The sequence below is a fragment of the Colobus angolensis genome, unplaced genomic scaffold (genome assembly GCF_000951035.1).
Source record: "Colobus angolensis palliatus isolate OR3802 unplaced genomic scaffold, Cang.pa_1.0 Scaffold35, whole genome shotgun sequence".
Classification (NCBI taxonomy): Eukaryota; Metazoa; Chordata; class Mammalia; order Primates; family Cercopithecidae; genus Colobus; species Colobus angolensis.
The window spans coordinates 8,901,548-8,919,369 of NW_012116821.1; the positions used below are offsets into that span (position 1 = coordinate 8,901,548).

Genomic DNA, 17,822 nt, shown 5'->3' on the forward strand with positions numbered 1-17,822 from the left:
GGCCTGCAGACTAAATCCCTGGGAGGAGAAGCCACTATACACATGAGGCAGTGGACAGGCTTATAGCACAGTACTAAGGGACACTGCAAAATCAAACAATCATCCTGCAGGCCAGGGTGCAGCTGGACAGATCCAGGAGGCTCACTAGTGGCTGTCAAAACCAAGGGGAATCCACAGGAAGAACCCTGGAGCTCCCCAGTGCATTTACTTGTGGACCAAGGATATTTGCAAGCAACTGGCAAAAGCAAGTCTGTGGCCTGAGCTTCAGGTGGTCAGGGGACATTAATTGCAAGTAATTTCTTAATGTCCTTCTCCAAGCCTTCAAGAATGATAGCCATTTTGCAAATTAAATCTCGCAGGTATTTAAAGGAAAAAGAGTAGACAGGTTAATCACTAGATTAACATGGCATTTGTTACACATTTCTTCTACACTACTTGGTTCTATAATTAAGTCTGAAACTGAGAAATCTTTTCCAGGATATATTCAACTTTAATAAAAAGACAAATAGACTATTTCTAAATAAAATAGACTCCAAATAACATGATGATACATGCTAATTAGAGATGGGTTCTTTCAAAAGAAATCTCTTCTAAGAAAAGATCACTGTATAACCAAGAATATAGTTTGAAAGTAAAAGAAGTGCTAATAATACAATATTCTCCTCCTTGAATATTTATGTTATTATTATAATGATTGTTAGGAAATCTTAATGGCATCATTTGCAAATGTTGTTTCTGTCTATATCATTTTTTTCTTTTTAATGCATCCTTGTCCTCATCTCTGAGCCACATTGGTTTCTTCCCACTATGGACTGCTGGGGAACAACAATATTATGCTATTGAAGAAGTATTTCGATCCTTTTTTTTTTTTTTTGAGATAGGGTCTTGCTTTGTTGCCCAGGCAGGAGTACAATGGACCAGTCATGGCTCACTGCAGCCCCAGCCTCCTGGGCTAAGCAATCCTCCCACCTCAGCCTCCTGAGTAACTGGGACTACAGGTGAGCACCATCACACCCAGCTAATTTTTGCATGTTTTGTAGACAGGGTCTCACTCTATTGCCTAGGCTGGTCTTAAACTCCTGGGCTCAAACAATCCTGCTACCTCCACCTCCCAAAGTGCTGGGATTACAGGCATGAGCCATGGCACCCGGCCTTTCAAATTATGAGAAAAACTAAAACAAGGAAGCAAAACTTTGGTGCTCTTAGGAATTTGTGTTTACTTGTAAATTATCAACATTCCTAATCCAATAAAGAACACTAAAAACTTGAGATCTGAACAAGAAAAGTAAACAATCATCCTTTACATTGCCTGCAGTGGCCATTTGTCTTGACTTCTGATTTCCTTCCTGATTTTTGGATATTAGTTTGGACAATAAGATATTTCCCATGTAAAAGGAAAGAGATCAAACACAGGCCATTTGGAAGTGACTAACATTTGTGGTCTTGTTTGTTACTCCTTTTTAGAGGGATAATGGTTACAAGACATTACTCCCTTAGGGAAGAGAATTTTTAAGTGTGTATTACTATGCAAAGTAAAACTGGTGTTAGCAAGTTGAACTAAATGTTTCTACAAGAGTGCAAAATCACTAAGGAGTCTCTGCAACTTTCCAGTTCCTAGGTGAATCACAAGGACAGAAATGCTCTCAGGTCCAAAAACGGGGTGGGAAAAGAGTAAGCTATTAGTTCCCTGACAAGTCTCTAATACATGAAATAATGAGATTTACATCCCATCGTCATACATTGCCCACAGACTACACAAGTATTTTTCTTACCCACTGTTTCAAAAATTTTAAGCCAGCAAATAAGCCTTCGGGGATAAGGATCCTACAAAATATATTATGAATTAACACTATCCATTTCTTAATCCAACATTCTGAAATGTGTAAACTAGTAGTTAAGAGTCCTTAAGTGAATACAGCTGTGATTCATGGTCCTCTCCTGGCAGTGTTGAGCAGAAGTATTCTGAAGAAAGCCTAATATTTGTAGCAATCCAGACAACTCTTCAAATAAAAATTTAAATTCAGTTAAAAATATAACCTACATACTATATAGGTTAACCTGGCTTCAATCCATCCCACCTTATTGCATAGTGACAATCTGTGAGAGATGTATGTGACACTTTCAACCCACCCCATTAAACAGACAGAGAAACCCAAAGAGAAATGAAGAATGGACAGGCAAATGAAATTTAAAGAGCCCATTTTCAGCGGGCCATCATTTTGAGAGTTGGGTTATTTTTGTCCTTGTTTTTAGCTGCAAATCAATTCCTGACTCTACACCCAAGCATGTGTGAAGAGAAACGCACAGAGACCACAAGCACAGCTGTCCAATTTACATTCACAAATGCAGGTGTTGCTTAGACACAAAACAGAGGTCAGCTGAATACTGCTCCTAATTAGCTACCTTTTCTACTAGGATTTTTCTTTGTAAAGTTATGCATGCAATTTGGGTTCAACTTGGAGACCATTTTTAGATCCCAGCATGCTATCCAGCAAGAAGCAGGCTGTCATTATAAAGCATAATTTACAGCACAGTTAATTTTATGGGTTTTTTTAAGTCTACACTATACCTAAGGCAAAATTCTGTTCTGCACACACACATTATTCACTCTGTTTCCTATTCACTTCTCAATACTTAAAAAAGGTAGAATTTAGCCAGAAAAAAAATCTGTTATGTAGGAATGGGAAGAATTTTGCCCTTTTTCTAAGATTAAGAAAGTCCATAATTAATTAACAAGGACTAAGGACTTTGTTAAATGATACAAGAAGAGAAGTAGCTATTTGCTATTGTCTTCAGTACGGAACACCCAGGGGCTTATTACAAGCAGTTCTTAGAAATGGCAGGATGGAGACTGGTATCTAATACAATCCATTAGGAAACCCAAGCCCTAAATAAAATGACCACAAAATCCTATCAGGTAACAGAAATGCAGCAGCTGTACATGTTTATTGTAATACAATATAATATTGTAACAGAGATAACACTCTTTAAAATTTAAAAAAAAAAAAGCCAGCAAGTGATATGACTAATTTATTTCTCTATTTGGGAAGAAAAAACACACAAGAAGGCATAGCATGTCAGAGCTTTCGGACATATAAGGAAGGATGAAGACTACAGAGAAGGCAGGAATTGTTTGTACACTAATAGACAACTGAGATCAGCTGGCAAAGTCACTGGCTAAACACCAAACCACTGCCAACTTCCAGGTTTAGCAAGATGTTCAAAGACATACCCCAGTAACTCCTGGTAGAAAGTGAAATGTGATGGGCTTCCTCCCACTGCTGACTTTACCTGCTGTAAGTATTCCAAATGCTAACTCCTATTCTGGCTCCCAGTTATCCATTTTTCAAAAATGTACACTATGAAAGCTTAAATTCAGTTTGACCTTAAACTTTATAATGATGTAAACAACATAGATATAGATATGGTATTCTGGAGTGTTTTTCCAAATGGAATCAGGTGCCTTTCTTCAAAGGCTCACTATAAAATACAGTTTGCAAAATATAGTATGTATCACCAGGATTGTGACAAATCCATCTTGCTTGATTTTAGTCCCTACAGGCAGCCCATCAAGATTCAGACCCATAACCTTCAGAATTATAGAAAGACAAAAAGCCCTGTTCTATAGCCATCTTCTGCGATGGAATGCAAAGTATTTTGTTGTGGTAAGTAGGGCTTTGAAGAAGAAAGCACTGGGCCCACTCCTGGGGTTGTTACTCCAGTGCTCAGCATTCAAAACGGGAGCCCCAGGGTCTCGGAGATCATTTTAATCCCCCTATATTAAAACAAAACGTGTCTCCCATTTTCTTCCCACCCTCCTCCCCAGATTCACTGGCTCCTCCCAGGGGAAAGTGAACTTGACTGCTGACAGTCCCAGAAGAATTCCAAACAATTTCCTTACTTGCCTCTCTGTTCCAGTGAAGATTATGAGCCTAACTCTTAGAGACTGCTACTAAAATTCCACCCCACTGAATTCTGCAGCCTAATTCTTTCGGCATTATGTTTTTTGGCAGAATGAATGTGACCCAAATTTGCAGGAGATAATTTGCTGCAACAGTGCTTCTTGCAATGCAGTGAGCCCATAATTAGCATTTCGGGATTGCAAATATCACACTTTTAGAAAAATAATAATTGTTTGCTTCAAGAAAGAACAGATTTGGATCTTGTATTATAGAAATGGAAACAACAAAATGTGGACAATTTTAGTAAAGATTTTATGAATTAAGGAAGCTTTACATATCAATGGAAAATAATTGAGGACTAGCAAGTTACCTCAGTAGTTGGTGGCAAAGGCTACAGCAGTTCTTTAAGGATTCAGAAAATAGTTGTGTGCATGTGTGTGTGATCGTAAAAATATCATGCATTCCATTTCCCATCCATGGTGGCTAACACTATTCAAAAAGGACATTTTCAGACCTGGGATGTCTTTAAAACAAAACAAAAAAAAATTCTAATGATGGCTGTTCCTGTGTTTACCCACCATGCTTCTCACAAATGCTTGCCTGTGTGAGCAATGTTGTTTCATGTATACATGATTTCATTTTTTCTCAATATCAATCAGTTTTAACGTAAGATGTCAAGAGAGACTTAACATTTTTCTTGACAAGAACTCATGGGCCAGATTTTGAAAAGAGCAATAGCAATATTTCCACTGGGTACAAGAATTAAACTAAGTGGGCTAAAACTTTCTGGCCATGCTTTTGTGGCTAATTACTTGGCTTTTATAAGGAATATCTACCACTTATCTTTCATGGACTCAGAGTGCAGTCTGCACTCAACTGCTGGAAAGACACTGGCCATGAGGATACCAGCTGTGATCACAGTGTCCTCATCAGATTCATTCACCCTCTCAGAACACAAACACTAAGCCAAGAGAAACACATTAGAAGGGGATTCCTTATTCCAAAAGGTTAAGCATGACACAAAAGGGGAATCAACAAAACAGAAAGAATAAAAATATAAAAGTAAAAGGTGCGCAGTGTTTTCCGCTAGAAGCTACGTGGCACATGCGCGTGTGGGCTGGTGAGGCCTGCGTGGGGCCGCCTCTCTCTCCGGTGCTCGGTGCTCTTACCTTATTTCTCTTGAAGTAGGCTCGTCGGCAGGCCGCAAAGCACTTCTCGCTGCAGAAGCTTTTCACCTCACTTCCCATACTCAGGGAATAGCGCTTGATTCCCACTTTCTGGCACCAGGCACACATTATTTGTACATTTGACACATCATCTTCTATAATAAAAGTATAAGAAAAATGTTCATATCAGAAGCAAACATCCCTTCAAATTTAGACACACCCTGAACCTGACAGAGCTACCCAGGCCTGATTTTAGTTTCTGGACCTTGGAGAAGTGCTTTTTCTTTCTCTCTCTCTTTCTCTTTTTTTGGCTCCTAAGTTTCCAAAAGACATTTACTTAAAAAACAGAGCATGACGGCAGAGCCACAAGGGCTCCTAGGGCTTCCTAGCCTAGTTTAAAAAAAAAAAAAAAAAAAAAAAAAAGCTTCATCTGCCTAGTTAAACCAGCCCCAGTACTAATGAAGCTTGTAAAATAACCTGTTTCTTCAAAGGTCCTGTGAAAGCCTGCAGGATCTGCACTGGGTGGGACAATTTGTAGGGTGCTAACTTACAAATGGAACACCCTCATGTGAACCTTGACCAGGCGCCAGGCTCAACCATGGCATGTTCCCTATTACTGTTAAATGATATGTGCTATTGTTTACTCTTGCAATGTAATAATTCCCAAGCAATGCTCTTAGTCAAAAAAGGAAAGATGTGCGCGGCCAGATTCTGGCAATGGAAAGGGACAAGCCTGGCTCGCTGAACAGACTCTGACAATGCAGCCTTCCGGCGCTGGTGTCCTAAGGGAGATGCAGGCCTGATTGAAATTCTCCTCCATGTGATGTGGTTCATGGGCCCTGGATGGAGGGATGGTAATGGAAATGTCAGATCATTCTCAGCCAGATTGGTGGTCCTCCCAGCCCCTCATGTCATGTCATGGGGTTGTTCAGAATGAATTTAGGTGGTTTGCAAACATTTCCACTATTTAAATTGTATTTCTTTTCCTTTGTATGAGAAGAAAACAAATTTAACTAGCATAATGAGCCCATGATATCACAAATACTACTGCTTAAAACAAAGAAAGGATTTTAAAGTGAGTCAATTAGTAAAATATATTCAGTAAATCATAGTGCGGGTAGTCAGAAGTTATGACAAAAATTATGATGGTGATATTCAGGTCTGGGAAAAACTGGCCTCTCTGAGGGTTGGGTAGGGGTGAATAAAAGGAAACTTTAAGTAGACACCTAAGTAATATTTCCTTGTTGCCTCTTAACAGCTTTTGCTACATCTTGAGTTTTCTCTGTCCTCCCAATTGACTGTGTGTGTGTGCGCACGCACGTGTGTGTGTGTGTGTGAGACTGACTGCATCTCTCTTCCTTTATGGAATTTTTATTATTATTATTATTATCCCACTCTCATGCTCCAGACATGAATGGTAATCACAAAATCCCCAACAAGCACTAGTATAGTGTTGTCTGATTTCTGGATAAAATCCCCCAAAGACTAATTGCTAAGCAAGGCCTGGTCCACGAGTGTTGACATATTCAGGGTTCATAGAGTCTGTCATGCAATCATTTCATTTCCAGGGAAAAGATTTGGTTTGAGGCAGTGTGGTCATCAGCCTGCAAAATTAGAAGCAAACTAATTTGTAGTGCAGTGATACGGCTTTTTTTCCCCCTGAGCATCACCACTCAGAACTATGTGTAGCGTTTTATTTACCTCAATGGAATAAATATTGCCATTCTAATGACCTTTTTGTATTTCACAAATTACATATTGTCATCTATGACCTTTGATGTCAAACATTTTTGATAACTTTCTTTAAATGGCATAACACAAATTCAAATGTCAAACAATTACTATATTTAATAATTTGCTCTGTTCAAAGCAAGCTTTTTGATATTTCAGGAATATCCTTAACAAAAAAAATTTAAAAATAAATAAAAGTAAGCTTTTATTTATATTTTACATGATCTCTAACATGGCATCTCTCTACATATGAACATTTTACATGGTATGAAAAATTAGCAAAGTTTTATAATTTACCTTAGTGTATGGAGGAGTTTTCTTAGATTAGAAAGAGCATATATTTTAAAATAATCACCTGTCTTTACTAAACTAGATAGCAACTAATAGTTTCTATTTTTCCCAATTGATAAGATGCTTTAAAATCTTAAATTCCTGAAAAAGAAGATACAGCAGAATTCTCATAAATGATCCACTGGCAGTAAGCTTGATTCTGGTGAAATCTGTAAGGAAAAAAAATTTAGGCGGGAAATCACCTGGCCTCACAGTTTAAAGAGGACACCCCACTTCCCAAGGAGCCATTTTAGAACATGCATTAGATCCCCCTCATTATTTCTTCCTTTAAATAATCTGGCTTGGGAAACAAAGCATAAAATTATTTAAGTCCTAGATCTTTAGCTATAACGGACCAACACTGACATAAGAAAGAATAGAGTGCAAAGCTATTCACAAGGCCAGGCGCTTAGCGTGCAGCTTGGGCCTAGCCTGGAGGAATGATGCTTGAGGCCAAAGGGCAGCTCCGGGGTCTTTCTCAAGCTTCAATCCGTCATCACCAGACAGACCCACTTGTCATTTTTTAAAGGGAGGCAAGAATACTTTCTTACAATGGACCTAACAAATAAACGAACAAAAAGGTAGAATTTTAAAACAGATTATTTCTTACAAATCATTCTTACTACAAAGCAACAATATGAGATGAGACCAAATAAATTGTGCACTTTTATATCTGGCAGCTGGAAAGACTTCTAGAATGATGGTTAGCATCTGCCTTGTTAAATAAGTCGACATTCCCAGCAGTTTTTCATGCAACCCTATTTCATAAAGGTATATGCTTTGGAAAAAGCCCATCAGATTTCTCCTTTTCTAGTATTAAACTGTTATCAGCAGCTAATGATCCAAAGAACAGTCTGATAATTGGGTTATTCAAAAAATTTAAAAAACATTTTCCGATATTTCAGGCATTCTAGATTAATAAAAGTCATTTATATTAGTAATACATTTTAGAAACTAATAAAGAACTGTGATTATCTAAATTAATATTGTCAGTCAAACTATAGTTCAAAATTCTGTCACCAGACATGAGATGGTGTCCCTATCTTATGACTGCACCCCTAGAAAAGTGAACACTTCTTAAGTGGTTAAAGCCAAAGGGATCAGTCCACCTCAACATCTGCATCTCTTTCTACCTGCAACATGGAAATGAAATGCAGGCTTTACAATGGCAAAATAGAAGGTTTCAGCACTTTAACTTTTCTAACTTGATCTGCTTTAAATTTCTTTCTATTTAAAAAAATATTTCTTCAAGCTAGGAAAAACCTAATTACCTATCTTACATTTTGGCTAACGGTTTGTGCCATTAGAGATTTGAGATTACCTCAGAGAAGATTCACATAACAGATTTTTACATTATCTTACAGCCATTAGCCTGTGCATTTTTATAATAAACAATGCACTGACAAATGTGAAATGTTTACAGCATTAAATCACATTCCCACAGAGAACGCTTTGTATAACATAATAAAATTTTCATACGATAATATCATATAAATACGTATCAGTCAAAATATGCATATTTCAATTAATCATGAAAAATTTGTACCACCTCTTTAGAATTTAATTAAACAGAATGTTTAAGGCATTTTCTTTCCAATCTAATGTTTAAAGAGCTATAGAACATTTTTCTACTTTACATCCCAGAAATTCAAATTAACTACTCCAAGATAAAATCAAAATTGTATTTATCTATCACAGTACAGAGAAGTATGAGATCAAGCATTTCCGGAATGCCCTGCTGAAGTTGTTTGAGAAATTGCCTTATCTGGTGACTTTCAAAAATAAGGATGGCCATTGGTCAGCGATCTTCTTGGGGCATTTAAATTGGCTATAAACATGTATACTAACTTACCTGACCAGCACCCAAAGAAAATCAGTAGGGCATTAATGGACTCCAGGCAATTAAACTGTAGATTTACCACCCCTTTGTAACTTTCATGGGAGTCCAAGACTGAGGGGAAATTCCAAAAGTATTTGCTGGGACATCTATCTCCTTCAACAGTTCCTAGAATGCACACATCCAGATAATCAATGAAAGACCTGGATTATATTTGAGACAAGTTACAAGGCAGTCTGAGGAGACTCCTGTGTGTTCCCAATGCCATGAAATGACATGAAATAGCCCATGGCTGGGCTGCACTGTGTCAATCTACTTGTTGCAGCAGCTATATTTAAGAACAGAATAAAGTAAAGGCCTGGAAAACAGACAAGAAACTAAAGTTTGCTTTCTTTAAAAAGCAAGAAAGAAATTTCCTTTTTGAAATAATTCAATTCCAAAGACTTTAAGGCAATCTAAGTTAAAGTTTCTATAGAGCCCCCCAGGAGCTTCTGTACAATTCCCTGTGTTCTAGGAGTGAATATACAAGGAGACCCAGAGAAAACTGGGACCACTAAACCACAAAGAACATAATGATTGTTAGCAGTACTTAGTAGGTGCCCACACAGTGCATGGCTCATTTCAACGTTATTTAATATTTTTCACAACCACCACCAACCAGGCAGGTACTAACATTAATCTCCATTGTGCAAATGGGGAAAGTGAGTTTATATGTTAAGTAATTTGCTCCTAATCACACAATGAGTACATATCAGAGCCTTACTGAGGACCAGGCCATCTGATTCCAGAGCCCAAGCTCTTGACCACTACACCTTAGAGACCACGGCTTTTCTAAGCAGTAAGATTATAAACCATCCTCACAGACCTCTCTCCACAAAAAGGACTAAAAGCTGTCACAGATTTTGCAACTTATACAGCACATTGCTCAGTAACACAACAATACACAAAGAAAATGAAATCAAAAAGGTCAAAATGTCTTGGAGGAGACAGCTGAAGTGTTAATCAGTATTTGTTTATCGATTTTTAAAAAACAAGTTAAAGGCCCACAGCGCAAGCCTTTACTTCTTTATGACTATGAGACATGGAATTGCTGCAAACACTCTGTATAACTTGCACCAGCAAGTGCTACTTAAACATTAAATGATAAGACAGGCCCAATAATATGTGGATCTCAAGAAGCAGTTATTCTACCCACAGGCAAGCAATACTCTTGCCAGCCTTTTCTTTTCTAAGGAGCAGGGATCACAGCAGGACATGGATACGACCAGCTTTCCATGTGTTGAAATGGGAGACCCCCTACCTCTGTAATTTCAAGGGTGCCAATAAGAATATCCTAGCTTCAAAAAATTATCCTTCAGCTGCTCACTAAGATTAAATTCTACCACTAGAAGGTCATTTCTTTGGTTAAATGTTTCTTATGAGCCATTAAAACACAAATTCCCTGAAAGCAAGGAGACTCAATATATACTTGTAAATAATGATTTATGCTTTGAAATGAATGATTCTTTCTGAAGAATATGTTTTTACAAGGAATGGAAGGAAGGGCTGAGGATAGGGTTCCAATGAGAAAGGTAGAGAGGCAAAGATGGGAGAGTTGGGACATATTATTTAGCTAATCTCTAGCCTTGGAAAGAGCTAGAGCAACCTGAGGGCAGCCAAAGGAAGGCGGCGTGGACAGGGTGATGACACTGTAGAATATGTCAAATATGTTCAGAGTGCCTTTTAAGTATGAATATGAAACACAGTAGACAATGGCATATAGCTAAGGATTGCCAGAAAAGAAAAGCAACAGGCAGATCCACTTAGGACAATCTCAAGGGGGTGACTTTTTATAAGCAAATGAGGTAGTAGATGTACATTGATTTGCAAATCTAAGTTGCTGCTATTTGAAAGACAGTGTGGTGACGCACAGAGATGAAGACAGAGGACTTTGCTGAAAGTACTAATATTGCCCCTTCTAGTTGTATGTGACAAGAGTAAGTCAATCAAGCACTGGTAATGCCCACCCTAACTATAGCTTCGGTGAGGATCAAATAAGATTAAATATGCACATTCTATATGTAAATGAGCCTTCCTTAGAACGAGTGGCAATTAGAACCACAAGAAAAGGGTAGGTGTCAGCTGTATGCAATCTGGAGAGGCCCAGTGACCAGGCGCTAGGCTCTCCAATCACATTCCCCCCTGTGGATGACATCTGTAGAGCCACTATCCTTGAATACAAAGAACCCAGTAATTGGTTAAATTTCACTAACTTAGATTATTTAAGAGTAAAGCCATTAGAATTAATAAAAGCCTCACTTACAGCTATTCTTTTAAAAAAGTACTTAACTTGAATTAATAGTTGACAAGATGTTGCCAAATATATCACTGCACTGCCGGATATTCTGTAATTAATAGATGGGAATTCTTTGTAATTATTACATTAACTATCCACACATGGGTGGATCTTCCTAAGTGCCTGAGAAGTTTGCTCATTTAAAAAGTATCAGAGCAACAACTAAAAATGTCTGCCACTTTGGTAACTGAACTATCAAGAATTCCCAAAGAGTGGTGTCTGAAATAATAAAATTTTATTGAATTTAGTTCTCCTTAAACGGATAAGGCAATTAAATGATAAAGGTCCATAATATTACATGAGTCTTTGTAGTATCTAAAATTATCCCTAATTTTCTTTTGAAAATAGATTGGAAGTTATTTCAAGAATTTAAATAGTCTACTCCTCTCTAAACATAGTAGTATTTAACCCCAAAGTAAAATCTAAATATTCTATGCATAAATTAAAAATTGGTTCCAATAAGTAAAAGGAATGAGCACGTATTATACAAAATTACAGAAAAATGACAGACTTTAAAATTAATTTTCAATTTTCTAATGGAACATTCTACCCAATTTTAAATTATTTACATTCATATTATGAAGACAGACACAGACATAGATATAGATACAAAGGATGTGATTCCAGAAAGAATTACGTGTTTACATGTGAGCTGGATAGGACCTGAAGTGTGTGGCTCATCTTATGACAGGCAGAATGCAGTAAGAGAGAGTTTCAGACAGTTGTGAGAGCCATTCCAGAGAGCATAGCATTTGGGTTGGGTCTTGAAGGATTTGGAAGGCGGGAGAGTTAAAGAGGAGAGAAAGGACGGAGGAACTGCAGGAGCCAGAGAGTGGCAGACAGGCTTGAAGTGGACAAGAATCCTGCAGTCATCCAGTTGACCAAGCTTGTGTGAAGGGAAAAGTAGATTAGACAGGAGCTGATAGGGCCTGAACAAGGAGTCTCATGGATGTCATTTTGCCATAGCGGGAGGGAAGCAGCTCGTCTTTATTCCACAGGTAATAGGAAGCTCCCTAATGTTTCTCAACAGAACATGACAGACCGGGCATGGTGGCTCACACCTTAATCCCAGCACTTTGGGAGGACAAAGTGGGTGGATCACTTGAGGTCAGGAGTTCGAGAACAGCCTGGCCAATGTGGTAAAACCCTGTCTCTACTAAAAATACAAAAAAAAAAAATTAGCCAGACATGGTGGCAGTTGCCTGTAATCCCAGCTACTTGGGAGGCTGAGGCAGGAGAATCGCTGGAACCTGGGAGGTAAAGGTTGCAGTGAGCCAAGATGGTGCCATTGCACTCCAGCCCAGGCAACAAGAGCGAAACTCCGTCTCGGGGGGAAAGAAAAACATGACAGGATCAGAGATGTGTTAAGAAATGTTATTCCAACAGGAGTAACAGGACGGATCAGAATTTGGAGAGACTAGAATCCAGTTCCACATCTAGATGCCTCATTAAGCAAAGTGAGAGCAGGGTCCATGTCTCATTCTGTCTTGTGTGTTCAGTGCCTTGCACAGAGCAGCGCTCATGCTACATGAAGGAATAAATGGACAGATGAATAAATGGCTGCAGAGGAAAAGGGATGAAGTCCTGAACCTATAGGGTGACAGTGGAAATGAAGAGGACAGATTTAAGAATGAGATGAAATCAATTATCAAAATGTAGAAATGTTGCCAACCCAGAAATAACTGAAATTTCATAGTATTTACCTTCCCATGTTTCTAGTCAAAGCAGGCCAGGGAAAAGTCCACAGCATTCTTGGGGAAGTTGACTACAAAGTCAAATTCAAACAAAATGAAGTTGCTTTACAGTCAATGTCCCTTCCTCATTTATTCTCCCGTACTCCAATAAAGAAGCAGAGCAAAAGGAGAGACTCATAAAGTCACAAAATTGTAATTATCTCTTGAATACCATGCTGAACTTGGATTATTTAACATGACACTACTAAGCACATGTGCTTCCAGCTCCCTGACATTAATTTGAGTATTTCCCCATAATTTCACTGACTTGCCAGTGAAGCAGCTTCTTCTTATAAGTTTTTTTGATAACCTCGCCTCTGCTTCTCAGTGTTCACTGTGGAGTCTGTCTTTCCTATGTACTCACCCTAAGAAACTGGAACAGGAAAGGAAAAAGGTAGAGCTTTAGAGTAAGGAAAACCCAGAGTCCTGTATGCAACACTTACCAAAGCACATTCCACAGAACACTAAGCCCATAGGGTACTTATGTGGATGTGATTTTTAAAAAAGACTTCCGGCCGGGCGCGGTGGCTCAAGCCTGTAATCCCAGCACTTTAGGAGGCCGAGACGGGCGGATCACGAGGTCCCGAGATCGAGACCATCCTGGCTAACACGGTGAAACCCCGTCTCTACTAAAAAATACAAAAAACTAGCCAGGCGACGTGGCGGGCGCCTGTAGTCCCAGCTACTCGGGAGGCTGAGGCAGGAGAATGGCGTAAACCCAAGAGTCGGAGCTTATAGTGAGCTGAGATCCGGCCACTGCACTCCAGCCCCAGGCGACAGAGCAAGACTCCGTCTCAAAAAAAAAAAAAGACTTCCATGATTAAATATGAATGGAAAACAGCAGGCTACACAAAGTTAAACAACAGGCTTTTTACAGCAGGACATTCTGGTTCCACTAACGTACAATTAAGAATCTTTGAAAAGGAGACAGAGGGAGCCATATTTCACAAATTTAACAGTGGACATGTCTTTTCACAGAGAATTCCCAAGACTGGACATCTGAGGAAGCTTCCTGGAACGTGCTGCTCCACTGCCCTACATCAGCACTGAGGCATGAGCATTTCCATGTGGGTCATTAATTATCAGGAAGGTTTCTTGTCTTTTGCCCACAATTATATCCTCAGTTGCCAGGAGCCTCCTTTGCCTGCACTGGGCAGAAAGACAAGGCCTGCAGCCATGTAGCCAGTACTGGGCACGCTGACCAACACCTACTAGTCCTCAATATGCACACTCAGATTGATTAAAGACACCCATGGTCCACAAAGTCCCATGGTGTCTGTTACTCGCATCAAATACAGAGAAGGCAATCCTTTTCCTATAAAGCCCTACAGAGAAAATGGGAGAAATCAACAACAAGACAAAGAGAGAGTAATACAGACCGAATAGCTCATGTTCACTGGGTGGCTGCCATAGACAGGATGCTCAAGTAAAATCGTATCCCCATCCCTGGGCCCTCAATCTGAACCTCTGAGCAATTTAAGATGTTCTGGGACAACGATGCTGTAATCATGGATTTGCTGTCCGCTAAACTTCTCTCTCCTAGATGGCTGAAGTCTACTCAGCATCTAGTTCACAAATGAACGTTGTGACGAGGGACAAGGGAGTCAGATCAAAAAGTGTGCTCCAGTAAACCCACTACTCATAGAAAACCAATTCTGAGGCCTTGCCCTGCCTAGAGGGGCACCATCTTCAAAGAGATACAAAAGTGGTGGCAGCATATAAAGACTAAAAGATCAAGCTGCTTTATACAGGACCTCAAAACAAGAAAAGCATTTCTGTCGTCTGCTCTTTAACTGAAGGGCTCATTTCCCCTTCTGAGATCTGACTGTCCCAATAATTACACTTAATGGGTCCCACAGTGGTTGACAAATCTCCCTAGAGGTAGACAGAGGATTCATTTCTTTACTCAATTTCATGCCAGGCACTGTATGAGGGGCTGGAAATACACTGACTAACAAGACATGCATGGACACTAACAAGGCCTCAAGGAGCTTCCCATGGCTGCCCCTAGTGTAAAATGTCAACGTGCAGGAGAAAATCATCAAGGACAAGCCTGTCCTGTTCCCAGGGCTCCATCACCATGAGAGCTCATAGGAGCCAGATGTCTTGGTGACTGTAGAAGGGAGGGTGTTAGCATTTCCACTGGAGGGGAGCACAAGCAGCCCATCATGACAGAAGAGCAAGCCAAGTCCCTCCTCGGTGCTCCAGCCAGTCCTGCCAAGCAGCAGGCCACGTGGGGCCACCTCCTAGGGGAGGCAAATTGACAGGCTAGAGACTGGGTGTCAAGGGGACACCTGGGAGGGACTAAGCACTCACAGACAGCACTGCTTGTTCTCCTCCTCAGCCCCTTTTCTTCCCTCGGTGCCCTGAATTGCAGTCACATCCAGAAAGTCAAGTTCAGTAGGCTGAAGGGTATGCAGAACTGCATTCAACTAAATGTGTTAAAAGAACAAAGATGAACCTACTAGAACATTTCAACAAAATAATTTACTTCACTCTTCACTCTTCCCACTTTTAAATATTTATTTAGATTTCTTAGAGCAAAGATTGGTTGAGGGACTCTCTGAAGGGGCCCCATGCCAATCCCTATTCTGGAATGTAATGAGACACAGCATGCCAAAATAGTCCTGCTATAGGAAAAGTAGAGAACAACACTAACAAGAAATCCTTCAGCGCACTCTCTTCTCTTTACGCATCCCTCTTGAGCTGCACTATGTATTCTTGTGACTCCAGTTACCATCCATAATATGACATTTCCCAAATCAACACAATTATCTTTCGTGAGCTACTATGTCCAACTGCCTCCCAGACATCTTAGTAAGTCAAGTCCACAGCTGCATACACATCCCTCTCCATTTCCCGTCCCCTTCACTGTGTTTCCCACCTCAGTTCCTGGCCCTATTATCTACCCAGTTACGTGATGGCAGAAACCCAGCATCTTTCCTGCCTCTTCCCTCCCTCTCACCTCCCACATTCTGATTAATCACCAGATCCTCCTAAACATTTTTAAATAGCTGGGTGTGGTGGCTCATGCTTGTAATCCCAGCACTTTGTGGGGCCAAGGCATGTGGACTGCTTGGGCCCAGGAGTTTGAGACCAGCCTGGGCAACACAGCGAAACACCATCTCTACAAAAAATACAAAAATTAGCTGGGCGTGATGGTGCATGCCTATAGTCCCAGATACTGAAGAGGCAGAGGTGGGTGGATCACCTGAGCTCAGGGAGGTCAAGGCTGTGGTGAGCCGTGATGGCACCACTCGACTCCAAAATGAGACCTTGCAGCAAAAAAAAAAAAAAAAAGTTTTCATACTACACCCAATCATTCATTCATTCGATGAATGCTTATCAAGTCTACTTATATGTGAAGCACTGTTCTAGGTGCCTTATCTTCATGGAATTGGTTGCTCTCAATCCCAGTGAAGCCACCAATATCTCTTGCCCATACTACAAGCAGCCTCCGAACTCACTGTCGTGTAGTTCCTTCTCTCCATTCTGCATCTAGAAAATTCTTCTGAAACACAAATATGACCACTGCTCTCACCTGCTCAAAACCCTTCAGTGGCATCCACTGCCCTCAAGAAGAAAGTGGCACTCCTGGCATGGCCTCCATGGCTCCTAAGACCACACCAGCCTCTCACCTGCTTTCTGGATTCTGGCTTCTTTCACTTCCTTGAGGCCCTCCCTCCACTCAGCGTTTACATGAGCTGCTTCCTCCCTCACAACCCTAAATTCCTTTGCCAGTTTAGTCCTACTGATGAATTCAGTCCTTTGTACCTTATCTTAAACCTCATCCTAGGGAGACCTTCCCTGACCCCAAACCTGGTCAGATCCCACAGCACTCTGGACTTGGTAATTATCAGACTTCATTGAGTTGTTTTTTGTTTTTGTTTTTGTTTGTGTGTGTGTTTTAATGTCTATCTCTTCCACCAGACTGTGAGCCAGGTAAGACAGGAGCATATGTGTCTTGCTCACTAGAATAAAATATCTGACCTGGGGCCTCAGCACAAGGAGAAGAAAAGCATCCTTACTAGGTGCACCTTGGATGTTGGATACCCAGTGGGGGAATAGTGGGAGGAAGCCAAGGGCACTGCCTTTGAGAACAAAGTTGTCTTAGAGGGAAACACCAGTGAAAAGCCCTAAAACAGAATGGGATCATTATTACCACTCTCCTTGGTCAAGTTAATCAATTAAGTTTTCTCCATTTAACAGGAACTTTGAGAAGTCAGCACTGGGACTGTCCCTAGAATAACAAGAAATGCTAGAAACATGGCCACCCTCTAACAAGAAAGGAAAGGCACAGCTGACATTTCAGGGTATCCTGAAAGTGTTATCCTAGCTAGGTCGTAACTCCAGAAAGAGTTTAGAGAATGTCAAGAGAAGTTCTAGGCTGCCTCTGGAATCACAGAAGTACATGATTCAGAATCCATGATTAGATTGTGTCCCTATTTCAGAAGTGAGTTCTGGTCCTGGTTCTGCCATTAAGGCAACAGAGTGACCTTGAGAAGGTCATTCAACCTCTCTAGACCTCATTTCCTCTTCCGTAAAAGAGAACATTTAATTAAATGATATTCTAGGTTTCTTCTAAGTAAAATTCTAGCATTCTAAAGCTCTCACAATAACACAATCCATTTAAAGGAGTTGAGGCAAAGGATATTCTTTTTTCTTTCCTCTTTCACTCGAACTTCTGACTTAGTTTCTTTGTTTCTTCTCTTTCTGTGTAGCCACCACTGTTTTTCCTTACCCCTATCATAAGAGGCTTAGAAAATTCTTTGGCAGACAGGACAATTT

At 40.1% G+C, this 17,822-nt stretch overlaps 1 protein-coding gene across 1 annotated transcript in view; it reads right to left on the reverse strand.

Moving 5' to 3' along the window:
- The window catches only part of SOBP (sine oculis binding protein homolog (Drosophila)), a 172,621-nt gene that overhangs the window by 126,131 nt on the left and 28,668 nt on the right, over positions 1-17,822 (reverse strand). Inside the window, 1 exon segment of the mRNA XM_011952843.1 lies at positions 5,072-5,223. Within this exon segment, the coding sequence (XP_011808233.1) occupies positions 5,072-5,223 (152 nt within the window).